The sequence below is a fragment of the Lissotriton helveticus genome, chromosome 8 (assembly GCF_964261635.1).
Source record: "Lissotriton helveticus chromosome 8, aLisHel1.1, whole genome shotgun sequence".
NCBI classification, from domain to species: Eukaryota; Metazoa; Chordata; class Amphibia; order Caudata; family Salamandridae; genus Lissotriton; species Lissotriton helveticus.
In genome coordinates, this window is record NC_136069.1 from 1,488,932,613 (window position 1) to 1,488,955,880 (window position 23,268).

A 23,268-nucleotide genomic window follows, 5' to 3' on the forward strand; every position below is an offset into this window, starting at 1 on the left:
CCAATTGTGGTTTATAATGTTTTTAATTTGGTTGGCTATGACTGAATGTTGGCTTACCATCACTATTTTGTCTAGTGTTTTCTTGTTGTCCGTTTTGTTGATCAGACAATCCCTATTATAGTACTGTGCTCTTTTGAGGGAGTGACTTATCAGTTTTTTGGGGTAGCCCCGGTCCTTAAATTTCTTTTTCATTTCTTGGGCATGTTTGTGAAAATCTGTGAGATCTGTACAATTTCTTCTGAGACGAAGGAACTCGCCGAATGGTATCGAGTCCTTCTGACTCTTTGGATGGTAACTAGAGTAATGGAGGATTGTATTCCTATCCGACTCTTTTTTATATAGTTCCACTTTTAAATGATGGTCTTGACTCTTAATACATATGTCCAAGAAATTGACCTTGGACCTGCTGTATACTGCTGTAAATCTCAGGTTTGGGTCCCCTAGATTCAGCCAGCTTAGAAATTCTTCTAGGAGTTCTATGCTCCCCTGCCAGATAAAAAATATGTCATCAATGAAGCGAGCCCAATTTCGAATATTTTCGAAAAAGGGACTCACTTCATTGTACACGTGCTTCTTTTCAAATAGGCTCACGTATATACAAGCCAGGCTCGGCGCACATGTTGCGCCCATACTGGTTCCCTTCTTTTGGATGTAGAGATCTTTTTTGAACAGGAAGATGTTGTTCAGCAAAACCATTGACACACACTGAACAATGAACTCTTTATTTCCACCTTGTATGTCTGTCTCTTCTAAAAGGTTCCTGACTGCCACTATGGTGTCTTTTTGTGGTATGTTTGTGTAGAGTGACTCTACATCGAGAGTCACCAACACTTCATTCTCTCCGTTGAAAGGGATCCCTTCCACTTTGGATATCATATCCGCTGTGTCTCGAATATATGAGTTCTGTTCAGCTACTAGAGGCTTGAGGAATCTATCTGCATATTGACTCAGTGGCTCCAACAATGAATCAATGGATGCCACTATGGGTCTCAGTGGGGGGTCTTCTAAGTTCTTATGAACCTTCGGTAATCCATAGAATGCGGGGATTTTTGGACTAGTGTTATTCAAAAATTTCCATTCCGCCTCCGTGATCTGATCCTCATCCAGAGCCTTTTGGAGTAAAGTCTCCACATCTTTCTTCAGCATATTTAGTCTCGATTGAGAGACTTTTGAATAGTGTTGGTCATTTGTGAGGAGGGTGAGTGCTCTCTGCTCGTAGTCAAGTGTGTCAAAGACCACTACTCCTCCCCCTTTATCCGCGGGTTTTATCGTTATGCTGTTATCTTCGGACAGAGATTTAATGGCCTCTCTCTGGGCTTTGCTGATGTTATGCTGTTGGAAATGATCTTTCTCTAATAAGAGACCTATTTCTATTTTTACAATTGATTCGAAGGTCTCCAGGTTTTTGTCCACCATTCCTAAACTCGGGGTAAAGGTAGATTTCGTCCTAAGACCCGAATCTTGGGGTTGCTCTCTCAGTGGTCTGTCCTCAAAGAACCTGCGTAGTCGTATTTTGCGGAAAAAGGACCTAAGATCTTTCTCTAATTGAAATTTGTTAATACCTGTGGTTGGGACAAAGTTAAAGCCCATGCCTAGCACTTGCTTTTCTGTGTGTGTGAGTGTTCTTTTGGAGAGATTTATAATGGGGGTCCTCTCTAGTGCCAATAAACTTTGTTCCTGGTTCTCTTGTACTCTTGAGGGGCCGGGGTCTGTTGATACTCCTGCTCCTGCTCTCTGGGTGCTGATCTCCTCGGGTATTGGCCTCTCCCTCTGCCTCGAAAATTCCCCCTGCTTTTCTGTGGGCGCTGGTCTAAAAAAGGGGTTTCATACTCCCTGTTCTGGCCTCCATATTCTCCGTCCTCTCTACCCAGTTCCTCCTCCTCTATACTACTCTCGGATGTCCCCGAGAAGTGTATATGTCTGGGTTTCCTGGTTTGAAATCTCGTTTGGAATCTGGGTCTTGATCCCTCATTCCTGTTGTACTCAGCCTTGTCTGTGTAGTAATCTTTTCTCAGAAATGGATAAACCACTTCCTGGCTAAACTTGTTGATGTCCTTTCTAAGTTTTTGAGTCTTCCTATTGGTGAGATATTCACCGTATCCCTTCATATCCTGGTTTATTTCTTCAAGCCTTTTTTTGGCTTCCTCTATAACATTGCTCTCTAGCAGGGCCTTCTCTAATTCCTCCATCTCTTTAATTTCTATCAATACTGTTGCCTGAGCGGTTTCAATAATGAGGAGCATAAGGTCCCTACTACACCTATTACAGATGAAAGTCCATGTTTCCAAGAACTTTGGGTTATCTACAAATAAGCCTGGCTCATTTCGTATTTGAAGGCCTATCGGTATTTTCCCTGCCCTCACATATTGTGTAATGAAATCCGCATGTAGCTCTGTTCTAATAATCTTCTTTTTCAGATTGATAAGTTGGTTCCATTTTTCACCCCCATTAGGAATTACTGTGATGTTATTGCTTCCTCTGTTAGAGCTTAAGATTTTGTTTAATTGTTCTTCACTGAAACCAAATGTCTTCAGTGTGTCCATTGTATGATTGGACCGGGACTATATAGTTTTATTGGAATAGGAAAAAACTGTGATAGTCTACACAAAAACCTAGACTCTCCAGCACAAGGCTGTACTTTACTGATTTCAAAAAAGAGAGGGTACCCCACTTTCACCAGGGAACAGGGTAAGAAGACAGTTAGTCAAGGGGGGGATCCCTGGAGTCGAATAGTCTACTTCTTACACAGACCTTTCTTGTAATACAAGGAGAGGTCACAGTATATCATAGGTATTCAGACAAGCATAAGGATGGATTTCCACAAAGAAATAGTCTTGCTAAACAATCTAGATTTATTCGAATTGTATACAAATAGACAATAAAAACAAGATAAAATTCATCCAAAATAATTAAAAACCAAGATAACATATCCCGGTGGGTTAAGAATAATTATTAAACAATGTTACATCACCACAATATTATGATACACAATAAATGGAAAATCAATCAAGATACACAATAAATGGAAAAGCAATCAAGATATATTCACAGTAAACAACAAACAAAGCAAATTTACAATAAACCCCTCATATCTAAGTGGCCCACTTAATATTTCTGCCACTATATTTGACAAGATCCAATGGCCATAGACGGTTTAAATACTCTCTAGCTTTAGTGGAGAGACCTAATGCCCATCTGAAGCTCAATCTGGCCCTGGTTGGATTCTTTTGGATCAAAACAGTGCGTCGACGCGTTTCGGTGCTTGTCACTTGATATCGTAGCACCTTCCTCAGGACTTCTTGTTTCTGGGGTTTCAGGGAACGGATGAATATACCGTATCTGTGAATATATTAGGAGACATATGCACTGTCAGATATTATGCATTAACGTCTATTGTCTGTTTTTGCTCTAATGGTTGAGCTCTTGTGGTTGGCGTATACCCACTCAGGCTTCACACTATTGGTTCTTACTGCTGTTATTCTTTCAACCATATGCAGTTCCTAGTGACCGTACATTTACTTCTCTCGTACATATCATTACACAGTGATGTTTGCATTAGTTCAAAAGCCTCTGATTTGGCCTCTTAGCTCCTTAGCATACATTTACTTCACATATACTATACAGGCCCTACAAGTCTTATTCCTTGTGGAAGACCAATTGGGAAGAAGGAACTAATAAACCCATGGACCAAAGAGAGAAGAAAAGTATAGATTCTCACCCTTGGTGCCGTATTGTGGGCGCTCAAAAAATGGGGTCTCCTTAAGGTCTCCCTCTTTTGGTGCTACACATATAGTCCTTGGTGCCCTTCTGTTAATGAAAAATAGAGCTTTTCTTAGGTTTTAGATAGAAATTCCCCTCGTTTGTGCGCTTGGGGATAGTTATTTATTTTTCTATTTACCTCTCTCTTGTAACCAAAAGCTCCTTTTGATGGGGTTCCTTGGTTGTTTAGTTGTCAGGCAACTGCCCACTTGTAGTGTATCTGTGATGGTAAAATATACAGTAATTTTTCACTAAACTATTTTATATACTCTATTTTTACATTCCCATCCTTATTTTTAGAAGTAAGCTCTTACCTCAGATATTTTTAAAACTTGTTTAGAACGGGCATATGTAGTCATTCGTCTGCTGCTGAACTGGATATGTTCTGTTGAGTGAACATAGGAATAACATCGTCACATTTCTCTTCTGTTCTATGCAAGAATGTACTGTTAACTCTATTGAGGCATGTATGGTGTATCTGGTATTTTGCTTTTCTTAAATTCTCTTATTTGTTTAAGTGCCTGCGCTCAGTATTACTTATGTCTCCTGCTTGGTACCCACAGTGTTAGCTATGCCGGTTTAGTGCCTGCAATATGCAATTACTTGTATATGACCTACCGGTCCCATCCTTCAACTACAAACATAGTCATATGCAGGTAATCTATTTTCACCGCCCCCGCCCTGGTTACGTATTACTCTTCCAGTATGAGGTGTGGGCTTTGTAGTGACAAAGTGCCTCCTGTCTGCCTAAAACTAAGGGTCTCCCGTGCTATGCTCTCAGCTTTTACGGAAAAGCGGTTCCCCTTCTGCCTGGGAAACAGGGAGGGGGCAGGGACAGGGACCCGGGGATAAGATCTACACTCACCGTTATGTAGCTGATCGATCGCTTCTGCCTCGTTCCTGCACTCGTCTGGAGTGTGTTGGTTTCGCGGGAGTTTTATAACTCACTTTAATTGACTAATTCCCTACACCTGTCATGTGCGAATCGCTGTGTGCGCGCCGTCGGACCCGCCGTGAGCCTGGGCGCCATCTTTAAATGATATAATGTCCCCGTTTTTCTATGGGAGGATCTGTCCGTGTGGCATCCCGCTACATTCGCGGTTGGCTTAATGTATCTCTTTTTATATTTTCCTTTTTATTGATATGGTGCACACTCCTACTATTTGGAATGTTTCCCTCGCGCTGTGCATCGACATAGTGGGGCATTATTTCCCAGTTAGTGCGCATTGTTTTATTGTTTACACCAGCACTGCTGTTTTTATTCGCTAGTGATCCCATTTTGCCATCTAGGGTAGGGGCATCCTGGTTACCGATGCAGGGCTACCTACGCCAGACCCAGCCAATCGGTCGACCAGGTCAGCCCCTAAATCTGGGCGCCATCTTGTAGTGGTGGTCAAAATACTACATCTCCATATCATTTGATGTGTATATTTTCAAGGATTGCAGGTTATCTTTAAAGGAATAACGTTATTCCTACTAAGTCAACTATTGCTGGTATGTTAAATAAGAGCCTCCCATTCTTCCCTGGAGTTTAGACCTTTTTTAATGGTATTGAATTTAACCATATACCATTGTTCCTGTAATTTTCGTCTCCTGGTACTGTCACCCGATCTGGTGAGTTCCCTGATCCTTTCCAGAATAACCCATCTGAGGTCCTTTGTTTTGTGTTTGGTTGTGCAGAAACTCCTGTCCGGGACTTTGAATATCTGCTTGGTTATTTCCCATTCTGAAGAAAAACTCATAATTGGATGGTGCAGGCGTACAATTACAGTCTAGAATTGGTGTTTCGGGAACTGTTTTTTTTTTGCAACCCTGCAATATGAAACTCATAAATTGCCCAACATTTACAAACGCTGTTTGGGCTATCCGAGGTTGGGGAAAATGCCACATGTTCACGGAGAAATTACGTGCATGAGCAATTTATTTAGTGCACATATATTGACTTTCTGCTTACTTTAAACTCAAGTGGCACGCCAGTGTGTATCTATGGCATGTGCGGTGTGCATCCCTAATGCACAGAAACATTCAGTGCCTTCCACATTCCTGTTCCACTAAGGCATTCCTGGCTTAGGTCATCGCAAATACAGTGGAAGATGCAGTGGAGGCAGGGGCGAGAAATGCCCCCTGACTTCTTTTCAGACACTTCTATTCCAGTAGTATTCAATTACATTCCTACAGCTAATTTGGGGGTGGGCGGGTTCAGCTGAGCATTAATAGATACGAGCTCATCAAGGTCCTTACTGGCCAATGATGCTTCCTAGTGTGATGTTGATGTGGTGGCAGGAGACTGTTGACAAGAAGTTGTTCTCATCACCGGCACGAGAGGTAGGCGGGGGGGGGGGGGGGGGGGGTGATGTGAGCCAAATTTGTTAAGAGCAGCCTAAGTTTGGTTATGCATGATGCGTAATGTGAGCTCAGTCAGTTCCTGCCTGACTACCCCATCGATTTGCGAAAAGGGAGGACTGGCACAAAAACACAGCTGCACTCACTCCAGAGTCATTTTGCCTTCCTCAAATCTGCAGCCTGAATTTGACTCCATTTGTTTACCACATGTGATCCAATTGTTTGTACATGATAAGCCTTGTTTAGCAGCCTTTCACCCAAGAAAACCGGCATCTCACCTTTGTCAAACAATTGTTAAACTACTTTTGCTCTATTTATGCTGCGTCTTAGTAGGAAAAGTGTGCAAACTGATTTCCAATCAAAGCTCGTTCTTTTACATTTCTAGGTGATTCGTAAAGGTGAAGTCAGCTGCTGTTGGACATGCACGCCTTGCAAGGAAAATGAAATTGTATTTGATGAGTACACATGTCAGGCATGCAATCTTGGATCCTGGCCAAGACACGACCTCACAGGTAAATGTGTTTCTACACTATAACTACAAGCAGGTTAAGATCTGTACACACCTCTGTGAGAGATGCTGAAAAAATGTTTTTTTTGCTGTTTATTGAACAGCCACCAAGAAATCAATGAAAGCATATTTTCACCAGCAGCAGTGTGTGGGGTTTCTGCAGAGACTTTTCAATATATATTGATCTTTCCCTTCGACTACTTAAATATGCGACTGCAATATGAGCTCAAAGGCAGAATAGAACCAGGCTTTTGAAAAGGGATGTGGTTCAGGGTGTTGATTAAAGTGTTCGATCCATTTCTAGAAAGACAAGTTAGGATCCGAAATCTACTCTGTTAGAGACGATGCAATAGACACTTCAATATTTGGATATATCCGGGCCACATCAACATTTCATTCTGTCGTAAACAATATATGGACCTGGAACAAATGAGCATGAAAGGGTGTAGAATCCTGCCAAGATCTACCCAGTTTTCAGTATATATCAACAGAAGATTGGGAGACACACTGCGAAGCACCGCCTTCATTAATTGTTTTTTAAAGAAAGGTTATTATCTTCAAATCAACTTTAGTCTTTTTTATGTTTCTTATCTTTTTGTTTTTAAAATTCATGTATCACATATTGAGCTAACAGGTATTTCACAGGTACCTCTCCCATGAGCATGCCATACATTTGTTACATGTATAAACATCTCAAAATAATTCCGTTTATAAGCATTCTTACATATTCTAAACCAATAGATGATGTAGTGTCTGGTATTCACATACTTATAACCTTCATAAAGTTCACGACAGATTCATGATATTCCATTCACATTTCAGCAATTGTAAACATTGTATTACCCGATTTCTGGGCATCGTTGTTGAGGTTATTAAATCTAGATACCTCCAGATTTAATCTGTGTTAATGTAATTTACCAGCATCAGTAGAATGACATTTCTTTTTTTTGTGTAAAAAAACTTCTTTTTCTCTATAGGAACTGCATACCTCGTGTTGACTATCTGCTTGGGGCACGTATGCTGGACCTATTTTAGCCCCTAGTCCCCCCTCTTTGTGTTTAATTCAACATTCTACAGAGGTCACAGAGAGACCTTTCCCAGTTGTACTGAAACAGTTTGCCTTTTCATGAAAGAGAGAACCACCTCCAACTAGAGTGCATGACCTTCTGGAATAAGTCAAATTAATCTCCTGCTCCACTGGCAGCCAATGTCGATGGCTTAATGCAGGAATCCGATAGAGTGCATCATCCTCTATTGCTTGAGTGTCTTGAGAAGGTGACAAGACTATTTGTCATAATCAATCAAGGCTATCTTATACATGAGATAAACGCAGTCCTGGACAATTTCTTATTCAAATTAGTAGCTACATAGGTGTGGGACTTCATGTTCAACCTATGTATAAAGCCTCTTGCTAGTATCATCAGGAGGCATTATTTAGATTTCCAAATCTAAGTCAATTAACCACCTATAATTGGATATGTATTTGGAAGCAGAGGATTCTATCCAGGATTATTGATAAGAAGGATTCCTATATGATGATCTTGAGCTTGCTGAACAGCAAAACAGTGAATATAGCCTTTCGACATTCTACTTCATCAGATTAGCTCTTTCAATTGGCTTGGTCTGCCTTGAGATCACCATCAGTAAAGATCCTCTGCTGTTTTAAAAATATGATTTAACACTTCTAAATAGCTCTCTAAAAAGGTTATGGCATTTAACTGCCACCGGAGCATCCAGAAAGGACCATAATGATTTGGACCACCACAGTCTTGTGTGCTGCCATCTCCACTTTACACAAATACGGCTGACGTTTACTGGTTACCCAAGTCACTCAGGAAAAGTGGAAAGCCCCAACACACTTCTCTAATGGCTTTTACCTGCTCTAGGTTGTCCCTTGGACAGGACATCCTTAAGCAGGCAATGGTGGGGCTTTAAATGCACCCTCCGATGATCATCAGTGAGCACCACCTGGGAGGATGTCAGCAGAGGACGTTGATGGATTGTCAGTGCAATTTGTGGAGGGGGCAATTCAGTGTAAGAGCAGAATAGGGTGATCCAGATGTGAGAGGCTGGGGTAGAGCATGCCCTTACATTTATAATGGTATTCACAGTACATTGGTAGACCAGTGAGACTGGTAAACTTTGCACTGGAAGGTTTAATATACGGCTCGTGAATGACTGGCAAGCCTTTAGCATGAGGGACCTTTGACAGCAGTGGAAATGGTTCTCCACCACAGCAGCAAAACACTGCTGATACTGCCCCTTCCTTTTTAATAAATGGACTTTGAGAGCTTTGCACTTTTTTGAAGATCCTGATATTTAAAAAAAATAAAGACCTTGTATGTCCTTGGACACTTCGTTCACTCTTGGTGACCATATCTAGTCACCCGCTACCCAAATGTTTCAGCTGCAGGATGTCTCAAGTCATCTATCTAACATATATGGGAGCTCAACTGAACTTTAGTTATTATGACTGAAGTTGGTGCCCATATGTTTTTTTTAAAGCAATCTTTCTTTACACTCTTTCTGCAATGTCAAAGACAATGTACACTACGGTCACAGCAGAGTGCCACAACAAGCAAATAACATATTGAGTACACTGGTGATACTGACAACAACTGTGCAAAACCTGGAGGAAGATGGAGAAGAAATGGCTTTCATTGCATTGCAGTGTCATGCAGTACACCAGAGTGAAAGGATTGGATTAAATGGTGCTGGTGTATTTGAACCACATTGCATGACTAGGGTAGGAACCAGGGAAAAGAAGGTAAAATATGGGGAAGGTAGAGCGTTATGGAGAATGGCTATGGGCACGGGGAGTCAGTGTGTGTGTGTGTGTGAAACAAAATGTAAAAATGTAAATTGATACTTGTATAGCGCACTACTCACCCGCAAGGGTCTCAAGGCGCTTGTACGAATACCGCTGTGGAACCCATCCTAGCTTTCCCTGTGAGGTGTCCACTCCTGGGCACCCCCAAGGTGGAGGCCAGGCATCCTTAGCGTTGTGGGGGCCGATGTGGAGATTAAGCAAGCTATTGCCCAGAGTTGCAGAGTGGGACTCCATGATTGGAATAGGCACCGAGGCGAGAATTATCAGGTCCGTGGAATTTTGAGCCCAAGACCCGCCGAGGAATTGAACCCTGGTCCCGGGCTAGACCTCTGCATCAGGGTCTGCCGCTCTAACCATTGAGCCACACTTCTCAGGGTCTATTGGATGTTGGTGTGAGGCCAGGAGGTGTGGAGCTGCAAGATATTTTGGTAGGGGTTGTTTACTTGCTAGCGAAATCTGTAGTAGACTGCCCACGGCCACAGTATCACATTGCACAGCTTAGGGATGCCTATAAACCCATCTAGCCTCCACTCTGTGCAGATCAGATCCTTCGGCCTTGGTCCATTTCGTGAGGACACAAGTCCAGGCTGTAATCAAGGGTGGAAGTTGAGCATTCCAATGAGAGGTGATCGCGCTGTTAAGCAGTAGGCAGTAGGGAGCCAAGTTGACCAAACTTGAGACAGCACATTAATTTTTTGGAACACCTGTATTACCCAGTGTGACTGATCCCGAATCTAGGGAAACCAGATGTGTTGTAATAGAGGCCAAAATATTTTTGACACACGTACAGAATGGTAAAAGATGTGGACAAGTCCAGACTCCAAAGCATATGGGGAAAATCTGCCACCGGGTGGAAACAGCGAGAACAGGATACCACAGTGCAGGAGAAGCATCTATTAAGGGCTTTGGGTGAAAGATAAGCCCTGTGCAATACAAAATACTGAATCAATAAAAAATTTGCATAGCGGGACATTAAACAAGGCATTTAAAGGGCTAAGGCCTTTCCTTATCATGCAAGGCTGTTGGCATCTGTTTCTCAGTTGTACCTTAGCGGGGCCAAACTATGTGAGGCAGGCAGTATTAATGATTTAAAAAAAACAGGAGGTATGTTGACACCCATGGCCCATTGTGTAAACCACCTTCAGAAGGAGGTGGGCCTTAAGGGTCGAAACTGGGGGAGTCGATATCTTGCGTAAAGCATGAAAAATTATATTACGCAGCAGAAATTGGTCACTGTGGAGGTCAAATGGTTAGACAAGCTCTTAAGAAGTAAGGAGACCATTGTCTCCAGAAAGATCACCCACCATTATGACATTGATTTTGTCCCAGGGATCAAGCTTGCCATTTCCAGTAACATGTGTTTTAGTACTGAGGCTCAATAGGGGGACCGCCTGGACATAGCGTATCATCCTCTTGCTGAGAGTAAGTAAAGTAGAGTAGATATGCAATGCCACACAAAGAAGATGGGGTGGAAGTAGAGATGATGAGAGGATGTAAAAAGAAGCACATTTATGCCCCCTACTCAGAGGGGTGGGGCCTATTTAGGGGTCTCTATGAGGGAGAGTCCCACTAGCCATCAACACAACCACTTACACTGGGCTGCTAATGAGTATAACTCAAATGACCTGGCTACACCGGGAGGCAAATTTTGTCATTGGCAAGTCGTCATCTCACAGTGTGCCATAATAAATCTCCCAAAAGTCCATTTAGTCACATAAAAATGAGGGCCTAAAAATAAATAGTAGATTTGTGAAGTAATATCAACTACGGGGGAAAACCACCTTCTTCCAAAGAGCTAGGCATCCTTTGTGGGACAGATGATGGGTTCTCCAGAAAGAGATCTATGATTTAAGTTCTGATAGTGCTCTGGTAAGATTACCGTCTAACAGGTCCTTGTCTGAACGGTATATCCTGATGCTGAGGTAGTGAAATTAGCTCCCTTCAAACATAAGGAATCCCCTCTTAGATCTATGAGAGATTTGGGGGGATCCAGAACAAGAGGGAAAGCACATGATTTCGACCAATTGACCCGAGGCCTGATGTGGCCTCAAAGTTCTGAAAGAGGCATTGGTGCTCTGGTGAAGGTGACAGGTAACCCTTAAAAAAGACTAGGAGATCATCCACGTAAAAGGAAACCACGTGGACCCTATCTGAAAGAGGGATACCCCAGTTCGTCCAAGCCTGACCATTTTAATTTTCAATCGCGCCACGGCCAGGGCGAACAAAAGTGGGCACACAGGACAGCCCTGCCGCATACATCATCCTACTGCAAAGGGGGGTAAATAAACTTTCTTATTCACATTGAGCAGTTGTCTGTGAATAGAGAATCTGTATGAGCCCTCCAATGCATGGGCCAAAACCAAAGTGGCAGAAAACATCAAAAAGGTAATCCCACCAAAGAAGGTTGATTAGATGGGGCTGCTAGTCCAGGTATGGTTAAGCAGGGTGTATTGTAGTTTTAAGGGCCCCAGGGATAATGTACAACAAGAGTGTAGTTGTAAAGGTCTCCCCAAGGAATAGTGAGAGGGGCCCAGACAAGAGAGTGACTTAGAAACCTGTGACAAGTTCACATTAGTTTATTTGCTGTTTGTGGTGTTACAGCCGGGGTGATGCTTGATACTCCATAGGGAACTGGGACATTGATGTGTCCTCATGGTCAGATGTAGGTGATACACTGAAGTGCAGGGACAGATCTTCGGAGCAGGCCTCTACTGCCAATGCCATCTGTAGAGAATCCTGAGCCTGTGCCGGTGACAGGGTCTGTGTTGACATTGGGGGCCTGTTAGAACCCAAGCCACTGCAGTGGTGACAGCAACCTGGGTGAGGGCCAGACTCAGAAAGGGCTCAGTGAAGACAGCTGTCATCCCTAAGCTCTGTCCCAAGCAGACCTCAGGATCAGTGAAGAAGTGTTACATACCATCAGATATAATTTTAGGATCACTGACAGAATATCGACGTACAGAATGTCGAGCTACAGGAATATCGACTCTAAAATATCGATGGACAGAATATCGAGAGCCTATCTCTACAATGGTAAGTAAAAAATATTGAAACCAAAATATCGTTTAAAACATTGTTTAAAATATCGTTTTTTTAAAATGTCTTAAAAATAATATAAAAATGATTAAATTATAAATACAATTAATAAAAACATAGTTAGAATTATTTGAAACTGTTAAAAACTGATAAATGATAAATGTCAAATAAAACAATTAAACATTTCATCTTTTATACAATATATATTAACTTAGTAATATTAATAATTAATCATTTTATTTAATTATAAACTGTTAAAAACATAAGAAAAGTTATAAATGCATATATATATATATACATAAACCTGTAAAATAAATATAAAAATAAAACATATATATATAATACATTAAAATATTAAAATTTATTTTAATGTGCTTGTTAATTGTTATTAGTTAATTAATTAATTGTTAAATAGTTATGTTAACTGTGTAATATTTTACAATATAGGTGGTGAATATAGGGGAATATAGTGGGGGGTAAATTATTTTTGAAAAATACATTTTTGTTAATTAATGTTTTTGCAGGAGTGGGAATACTAAAGTTTTCCCCTCCGCTATCCAACACTTTCCCTACTGTTGCACTCGCTGGAGTGGGAATAATCATTTTTCCCACCCACTATCCAACACTTTTCCTACTGTTGCACTTCACTGGAGTGGGAATAGCAATTTTTACCCACCCGCTATCCAACACTTTGCCTACTGTTGCACTCGTTGGACTGGGAATAGTAATTTGTATCCACCCGCTATCCACCACTTTCCCTACTGCTGCACTCACTGGAGTGGGAATTGTAGTTTTTATAAACCCGCCATCCAACACTTTTTCCTACTGTTGCACTCGCTGCGGTGGGAATAGTATTTTTTATCTACCCGCTATCCAACACTTTCCCTACTGTTGCGCTTATTTAAGTGGGAATAGTAATTTTTACCCACCTGCTATCCAACACTTTCCCTACTGTTGCACTCGCTGGAGTGTGAATAGTAAATTATTCCCTTCAGCTATCCAACACTTTCCCTACTGCTGCACTTTCTGTAGTGGGAATAGTAATGTTATCCCCTACGCTATCCAACATTTACCTACTTTTATAGTTAATGTAGTGTAAAATATTTTTTTAGAAACAAAATCATAATTAGTTCACACAATTAACACTATAAAATTACTTTAAATAAATATTGTATAAAAAAGGACACATTTTATTAAAATGTAATTACTTCTCACACTACTCCCCTATCAACCCACCACAAACAAATTACACAGTTAACATATTTACCAATTATTCATTAATAATTATATCCAATCAAAAAGTAATTAATAAAAAAATAACACACTTAACGCTATACAATATTAATTACATAAATATGAATTAATAAAAATATTAAACATTAATTATAATTAAGTTGCTTCCCACCCTACTCCCCTATAAAAACACAACCCGCGCCGCAATAAATTACACAATTGTCATATTTACCAATTAATTATTAATTATTAATAACCAGTTAATAATCAATTAATAACAAATTAAGTCACACAATTAACAATATAAATTATTAAATACAAAAATATTAATTAATAAAATTATTCATTAATTAAGTCAAATTAATTTACTTCCCACCCTATCACCCTATAAACCCACAACCCGCTACATAGCTAAAACACAATATTTATGTTTTGATTTTTTAAGTAATAGCTTCTAAAAAAATATTATTAAATGTATTATGATTACATTATTTCCCACCCTATTCCCCTATGAACCCATCATCCATTACAGATCTAAAATCCTCAAAAATGAATTCACATAAAATTATTTACTTGTAAAAAATTCAAACGTACATTAAAAAATAAGCTATATTTTTAACACATATACTAACATGCAAAACACTAAATAAAATCGATATTATTAACAACGATATTTTGACTGACGATATTACTAACATCAATATTAATTAAAATGATATTTCTTACCTGCATTTTAATATTCTGGTTGACTATATTCTTGATGGTCAATATTCTGTCATATCGATATTTATACATCGATATAATGGTATATCGATATTTAAACTTCGATATTATGTCTGCATACCATAATTATACGTTTTACAGGCAAGAGGAGAACATATTTGAGTCCCATTTCTTGAAGCTTATGCTTGACACCTGTGAAGGTGACTTGGTGATGTTGGACTGCCAACTAATAATCAGGAAACAAAATACTTTGGTGGTTTTCTTGCTGGAGGTGCCCAAACCATGGGCCTCCCTTAGCACTTCATCCCTCGCTCAATAATGCAACAATTGGGTTAGTAAAAGGCACGGTTGATCCCGGCTGATCAATCAGTCAATCAGTCAGGGTTTTGTGAAGCGCACTACTCACCCACGAGGGTCTCAGGGTGCTGGGGGTGTGTGTGAGCAGCTCAGTTAAGGTCATTCGAAGAGCCAGGTTTTGAGGTCTTTCCAGAATTGGTGCAGTGTTGTTCTCTTCCAGAAGTGAAGGGAGCTCGTTTCAGGCCTTGGCTGTGAGGTAGGAGAAGGATCTTCCACCTGCTCTGGTCCTGTAGAAGTGTGGGACGGTGGCTATGGAGAGGTCAGCTGAGCAGAGGTTTCTCTTGGGGGCATGGAAGGAGATGTGGTCATTGAGGTATTGGGGTCCAGTGTTGTGGAGGGGCTTGTAGGCATGCATGAGCAGCTTGAAAGTTATTATTTTCTCGACGGGAAGCCAGTGGAGGTCGCGGAGGTGTTGGGTGATGTGGTTGTGCCATAGGATATCAAGGATTAGTCTGGCTGCGGCATTCTGGATGGTCTTGAGTTTGCGGAGGAGTTTTTTGTTGATTCCGGCATAGAGGGCGTTGCCATAGTCCAGTCTGCTGGTGATGAGTGATGGTTTTCCTGGAGTCAGGGGAGATCCACTTGAATGTCTTGCGTAGTATGCGGGGGTGTTGAAGCATGCGGAGGAGACGGCATTGATCTGGCAAATTCATGGTGAGTGATGAGTCGAGTATGATGCAGAGGATACATGAATGGTCCGAGATGGGTGGGTTTCTAAAGGTCGGGGGTCACCAGGTGTTGTCCCATGCAGAGGGGGTGGAGCCAAGGATGAGGACTTCTGTTATCTCCGAATTGAGTTTCAGGCAGCTGTTCCTCATCCAGGTTGCGACAGCTTTTATCCCTTCTTGGAAATTGTGCCTGATGATGTTGGGTTCGATGGTGATGGAAAGGATGAGCTGGGTGTCATCGACGTAAGAGACGATGTTGAGCCTGTGGTTTCTGATGATGGTTGCAAGGGGCCATGTAGAAGTTGAAGAGGGTGGGACTGAGGGAGGATCCTTAGGGTACTCCACATTTGATCACTTTTGGTACTGAGAGGAAGGGTGGGAGTCTTATTCTCTGTGTTCTGCCTGAGAGGAATAATCGTAACCAGTCTAGGGCCTTTCATTGGATGCTGATTCTGTGGAGACTGGTGTCTAGTATGCAGTGGGAGACGGTGTCGAAGGATGCTGATAGGATACAGGAGGATTAGGGCTTCCATTTGGCCTTGGTCGAGGAGGGTGCAGATGTCATCAATGGTGGCGAGGGGGGAGGTTTCGGTGCTGTGGTTGCTGCAGAATCCAGATTGAGAGGTGTCTAGGATGTTGTTGGTTTCAATGAAGTGTGCTAGCTGGGTGTTGGCAGCCTTTTCGATGCCTCTGGCTGCAAATGGAAGCAGTGAGATGTGCCTGAATTTCTTGAGGTCTGTCAGGTCTGCGTAGGGCTTTTTTAGGAGGTGGTTGCCTTTGGCATGCTTCCAGTTGTCGGGGAACGTGGCTGTCTCAAGAAAGCAGTTGATGGTTCGACATAGCTCTGGTGCGATGGCTGGGGTGGCCCTATGGAAGAAGTGGGGCAGGCAGGGGTCAGAAGGTGCTTCGGAGTCTTCTATCATAAGTGGGGTCCAGATGAGGAGAATCTGTTGGGTGGCATCGCTGTGGGTGGGAGTTGGGGCGGTGCAGAGGTCTTGTTTGTTGAAGTTGTCTAGAGTGTCTTGAAATTGAGGTGAAAGAAGGCGCTGAGTCTGTTGCAGAGGTCTAAGGAGGGAGTGACGTTAGTTGTTTGTCTGTTGGGTTTGGCAAATTCCTAATGGGTGATGAGTGTTGGCCCAATGACTCATCAGCTCTCCCAAGTGTCAAATAGGAAGCATCTGATGATGGGGGTTTGAACATGTCAACTTGGTTCTTCCCATTATGAGAAGGGCATTGCTTCTAAGTAGTGGTGGGTGCAACTAGTGACAATGGAATAACAGATGCCCCCAGTAGGACAGTCCAGTCTTTGTGGAGCAACTGGAACAGTCCAGAGGGGGAGGTGGTTCCCCTTGCCAAATAATTGGATCACTATGGAAGCAGTGATCCTATGGCCAACAGCAGAATCAGCCTACCTTCATGTCACAGAGCTGTGTCCCAAGAGGCAGGACATGGAGCATCACCACCTCAGGCAGGCTCGTACCCAATGGGACCAACCCCAGACCTCGACAACCAACACATTGGAGAGTCTAGGGAGATGCAATTGGCAGAGAATTCAGTGGGAGCAGGATGATGGGTGAGGGCAGCAATGTGTGTTGTGGTACCTGATGAACTGGCCAGGTGGTGAGGAGAGGGGGCGGGCTGGGCCAAGTGGTCAAGGCTTAATATTGCAGGCACCCCCAGATGGGCCAAACTATATCTGTCGATTGACCCCCTTAAGATGCGACCCCTTGAGCAGGCAAGAGTATCTCAGCTGGAAAGTCCCACAGGCTGAGTGGTTGGAGCAGTCACCCTCAGCTGTCTCTTTACCCCATAGGTCTCCCACGCTCTGTGAGTCCAAAGCACAGGGCAGGTCAGAAGGCCCCCACTGGAACCCAGGGCAAAGAGCTTCATTAGGAGGGGGCTGTGCAGCGAGCGAAGGCCCCCACTTACCCAGCCGGGACAGCAGCACTAGTCCTCGCATGACACAGCCTCAGAGCGGGAAGAGGACTACTCAGGACCCAGCACCACCAGTGAGTCTCGGTAGCCCAGGCTGTGGATGGCCAGGTGAGCTCTCTGTTAGAGGGCATTCTGGGAGACCCTGCTCGGACAACCAGAGAGGGCGTTCAGCAACTAAACCACATTTAGAGATGCTTCAGAGTAAATTGTAATATTATGTGAATCCCACTCTTATAGGCTCAAGGGTTTAAATCTTAGAAATAGAAAAACTCCATGGATGTTTTCAAGGACAAGGATAAAGGACTCATTTAGAGTTTACTATATGAACCGCTGACTGCCAGTGACTTTCACTAAATGGGTGAGCCAGTAATTGAGAAGTGTAAGATCTTTTGGACAACTTTCTTCTGAGGGGAACTGATGAAGAACAGCAAAGTTAATCTCTAAAGACGAGGTCATTAGTCTATGCCTGTACACGAACTAAGACACAAATGTGAGTAAATAACCAGTGTCCAGAACTATAATTTTGTGATACATGGTGTGTGTATACCACTAAAAAGCATTTCTAATCACAAAGGGAAGAAAGTATTGGTGCAGGCAGTAGTTACCGTGAATACATTGGCTATCTATTAGGAAGCTACATTCAAAAGACAGATGGGGATTACTAGGTTATCATTCAATGAAATTAGCTTCTTTAGCACATTCAGTTTGCCCAATAAGAAAATAGCAAATGCTTCTGTCCAATGATAAAAAAGCAGATGCTCTGTGAACCACTTTGATTCTTCAAGAGCTACCATGACATGATGTCAATCTTATTTGAGTGATAATTTGCATTGGATAACGTAGGAGTGAAAAGCCATCAGTGGTATGCTCACGGAGGGGCTGAACAGTTCTCTCCATAGCAGCCACTCACTATGCTTCCTCAATATGCTCTGAAAGATGTTCCGGAGTCAAAATGACTGTTGATAGATGGTGAGCAATGAAGAAAAAAATGCAGCCACTATGGACAGCAGGTTGTGTGGGAGTGGGTGTATGAACGTTTCTATGGGAGTGTGAGTGGGTGCATTAGTGATTATGTGGATGATGTCATCAGTGATGTCATGAGTGATGTCATTTGAGATGTCATGAGTGATGTAATATGTGAGGAAATAAGTAGTGCATTGCGGGGGCACGAGTTATAGTTAGCTCAGCTTGTATGAGTGAAACTTGAGCCTAACTATAACAACCCTGTAACCTTTGTTTTGTTCAGTGAATTTCCAAGGTTTGTTTCATTCCATTTCCTTACTATAACATCGCTGTAACAGTTGCTTATTTTTAGGTGAATTGTTAAGGTTCTAATAATTGGATTGTGACAGAGGGGAGAATTGAAAGAGTGTGCTAATTGTCACACAACTTTTAATTCCAATCCATGTACAAACATATGTTTGAGCAGAGATCAGAATTTAGCCTTTAACTCATGTTGAGGGCTTATGAAGATATTAGTTAATTCCCTAAGCTTTTAAATACTTGAACCAAGAACACACCTCACCATCAACCAGAGCCATAACGATAAATGATGGGGCCCACCTGCAAAATATAATGAGAAGCCTCAGCGACTTCAATTTATCACAGATATGCTTAAACCTTGGGTTGAGGGCCCACTGGAGGGTTCAGCCCCCATGCAACGCAGGGGCTGCAGGGGCCTGTATTATGCCACTGCTGTCAAACATGCAATATATGCCACTGCATAGGGAAGATACTCTACCTTAGATGTCCTGTCTCATACATAGATGGTATTCCAACTTAGACGTCCTGGCTAGGGCAAACTAAGATATTTGAGAAAAGAAAAGAGGACATCATCTCCGATTACACTGATAGTCTTGAACACTGTTCCTCCCAACTCCTGCCCCTATAGTCTTGTTCTCTCCTAATGAACTGACAAAAAACCCAAATGTTTACTTACACAAATCTATATGGATTTACCAGGTCTCTAACAGCTATGTGAAGTAGCATCCCTCCACATTTGTACTTATGTTGATGGATAGTGTCAAAATGCCCTGTCAGGCGATAGTGCACTTTATAAATTCCTACAAAACATTTTAATAATTGATGTTTTTAATTGACAGGCTCCCATTAACGACACTTAACGAATTCCCATATTCCCTACACAAATGGATTTAGTAAGAAACAAGGTGCTTGTCTCTAGACACTGCCGAATGAGACCAACAGAAATGCAAAATTGCAGAGGAGATTGACAAAAATAATCACATCGTAATTTTAATCACACTGCCTAAGCTAACATGCAGGAACGCCAGCAAAGCCAATCAACAATAGAGATCTGCTGTCATTGATCTGGACAGTACTGATTAGTTTATGGATTGGGACACAAGTAGTGAATGAAGGGCCTGCTTTCCGAGAATCAACAGAAAATCTTAACACATTTTCTTTCTGAGATCCATTCTCCATTGATCTAAGATGTCATAGTGTGAAGAGCAAACTTTCAGCCACAAAAGCATCTGTGTATCTCAGAAATAGTTGCTCATTTCACAGTCTGTTTGCGGCTAAATTGTCATTCTTAAATACGGATGGAATGTGACTTTATTTTAATGTCCATTAATGAACACACCAAAAAGACTTTTTGAAATTGAAACACTTTAGCCAAAAAGACGATTCTATAAGAAACTGACAAGTGAAATAATCTATAAACGTATATAAAAACAAAATTATGTGTGGAAAAAATAGCAAAGCAGTTGACTAAACTTGCCAGAAGAAGAGACCATGCACCCTCTCTGAGAACAGTTCCCACAGTAGCACAGCACTCCGGTGTGTCCACTGCTATATAGTCCTGAGAGTGCAATTACAATCTTCTCATTTAAGATAAGGCGAGGAACACTTGACTGAGCATTGGCAGGCATTGGAAGAAAAGTGGGATATATTTGCTCGGACACAAGTCCCAACATACTACCACAGAAAGGATTTTCAATGCATGAACAAGTTATGCCATCTGAGGTCAGCCATAAAGTTCCAATGTGTCCATCCTTCACGAAGCTACACCTAAAGACCCAAGTTGTCCAAAAGGTAGCCTCCAGGATTTTAATGTGCAAATACCATATATCCTTCGACAGGTTGTAATCAACACCTTTGATCACTACTACTTCGAGGTATAACTACATTGATGCCACTTCATTGGCTGTCACCAGATCCTTACGTACATTTCTAATACATTTCACTTTTACTTAAGCCACACTATACTGACTCTGCACCTATATCAACTGTTTAAAGTAAACATTTTTAAATGTTTAACCTAAATCCCTAACTAAGGTAAATTCTAAGAAACAACACTGAACTAAATTGCTATCACTTACAGTAATACATATTTAATGTCCATCACATTAAGTGAAACCCCAGACCCTCGGTCCATTTAGAATAATTAACTTAATTAGGTTGACTCAATTCAAATTTAAATCGATAAACTAACTCAATACTTACTCTGTCTTTTCTGTATTACCATTTAATTATTTTAAAATGCAAAATGACCCTAACCTAATTATTATGCCAACCCTAACACCGTTAATGCTTATAGTATGTTAAAGTAAACATTTAACCCTAATCCTTATATTTTAATTTAGGAATTGTGTAATTAAAATACACAATTACTGATACCCATAACCCTTTGTGTATTTTACTTAACATTTAGGTTACGGAACTAGTAAACCAAACTCTCCGAATGTATTCATTATTTCATCAAATTACATTGAAATAGAGCAATAACACAATGCCAAACCAACCTTCAACTAGTTAAAATTAAGATATTGTAAATACTTCCTCTCAACATTGAACCTTAATTCATTTAAAATAAACTAGTTAACATTTAAATACATGCACATCTGTTCACCTAATGCAAAACATTCATTAGTTAAAATTAAGCTATTTCTTTTATAATACTTAACCCTTCCTCTCATCTTTAATTGATTTAATCAATTATATCATGTTTTTTTCAATGAATGTAATGTGCTATAAATGGAATTAGATTGGATTAATATTTTGATCATACTAGTTCAATAAATTAGACAATATCACCCTACACATATGGTAAAATAAGGTAATGTATTCTGTACTTTCATTATTTAAGCATTCACACTAAGCATTGATTAAAATTAGTAATTTAAAGTAAATAATTTATCCTAACCCTTACATTTTTCAATCAGAGTAATTTAAACTAAGGGTGTAAACCTAGCCTTTAAAAATACATCTATTAAAGTACACTAAGAAACATTTGCTTATTATTCTTAATTAGAACAATATAGTGGCATTCAATGCTTGAACAATCAATAATGTATGAAATGAGTGGATGCTGATTGGAGATTTCTAATTAGTGTGTAGTGTGGGGCCAATTCCTGCATCTATTCTTGGTGATGGTGCAAAGAACCTTTAATGTGATTCTGGCTTCTAATGGAAGCTGAGACCTTCTGGCTTCCAGTAGCAGATCTCCTCTGCAGTACCAACAAATTTGGAAGATATGTAGAGTAGACTAAGCAGTGGAACTCACTCTGGCCACACTGCATCATGAACCCATCCTTCTGGACTTCAAAAAGGGCTCAGGATTTCTCTTTGTCTAATTCTAATAGACACCTTTGCTCCATACTGTCTCATAGTATCTGTAATTTATACTTGTGTTTTGGACTCAACCATGTCGTTCAAGCTCAACAAAATTAAAAGTAAAGGAATTGAACATTCTACTCTGGCCAAGAGTGTGAAGGTGAGCATGGTGCCATGATGAGGTTGGAAAGCAATAGGGTCCCTGCGAGATATATAGTGAACGACCAGTGCTTAAATTGAGCTTGTGTTTGCAAGTTGGGTCTCTTTGGGGGACAATTACTTATTTTTCATCAGCTTCCTTTGACCCAGAACAAGGGAGAGATAGGCAGGGAAGTGTGAAAGGAGGAGGAAGGGATAAAGGGAAAAACAGTGACAAATGATACAGAAGCTGAAAAACTGAGATAAAGGTGCATGGAAAGTCTGGTTGTGTATGAAAGAGGCATGAAATGGAATTAGGAATAAACAACCATGGTAGTTGTGCCGCTATAAAAAAATGTCACCTTTTCTATTACAAATTAAGCACTGTCACTGTGATGCATATCTGACATAGATGGCTGCTAAAAATATGATTTTTTTTATTAAAGAATTTTGAGAAGTACACCAGTTTCTCAGTACAAGTATTCGCATCGCACATTTGCCCCCCATTTAAATTAATCTCAAACTTTTGCTGCTGCCAAACCCGATGTATTGGGATTTCCTAATTCCCGTGTATCATTGCTAAGCATCAACAAAAACCATCTGGCAGGAATTTTAAAACATGCACAGCTAAAGTGTGGGATTTTGCCTTCTGAAGCAACTCCCATGCACTGATAACAAGCACAGCAAAGTCATTAGGTCTGGCATTGGCTGCTTGCCTTGTGAATGCTCGTTTTCTTTTATCATGTTTTTTGTAAAACTTTAATATGGGGGTGCTGCTGGACCCTAGCCAATATAAAAAAAGAACGTTTTCTTTTCTTTAACGTGCATGGCCCTTTAATCATTTGATGGGATTGGTAAAATAGAAAATCACAAATTGTCCTGAGTGCTACTAAATCATTTATTCGGTTCCTGCGATTATCCACAAAGTGACAATCGAGGGTTTACAGTTAGGAGAAAAAATGAACTTGCGTTTTTCCTAATTTTTTATATCTAGTTGAAAGATATTTTACTTTGTGGCGAAATCTCAACCCTTGCAGCTTTTCGAAATAATAGAGTTTTTGCTGAACTTTTCAACTCTAAACGCACACCTATTGAGAACTTTTTAGCAGTCCTTTTATGTGATTTTAGGGTGGGAAAATGCACTGCAAATGTTTGTGCATAGC

The 23,268-nt window shown here is 41.0% G+C and overlaps 1 protein-coding gene and 1 long non-coding RNA gene across 4 annotated transcripts in view; one reads left to right on the forward strand and one right to left on the reverse strand.

The window, feature by feature from the left end:
• GRM5 (glutamate metabotropic receptor 5) overlaps positions 1-23,268 on the forward strand; it is a 967,370-nt gene that overhangs the window by 832,517 nt on the left and 111,585 nt on the right. For all 3 annotated transcript variants that reach the window (XM_078658429.1, XM_078658430.1, XM_078658431.1), the window contains exon 6: positions 6,488-6,614. In XM_078658429.1, the coding sequence (XP_078514555.1) occupies positions 6,488-6,614 (127 nt within the window). The remainder of the gene's footprint in view (positions 1-6,487; positions 6,615-23,268) is intronic.
• On the reverse strand, positions 2,942-4,222 carry LOC144773430 (uncharacterized). The gene is made up of 3 exons (XR_013599977.1): positions 3,899-4,222; positions 3,719-3,826; positions 2,942-3,339 (listed from the first exon to the last, which is right to left on the reverse strand). It is a non-coding gene; the product is annotated as an uncharacterized LOC144773430 (long non-coding RNA).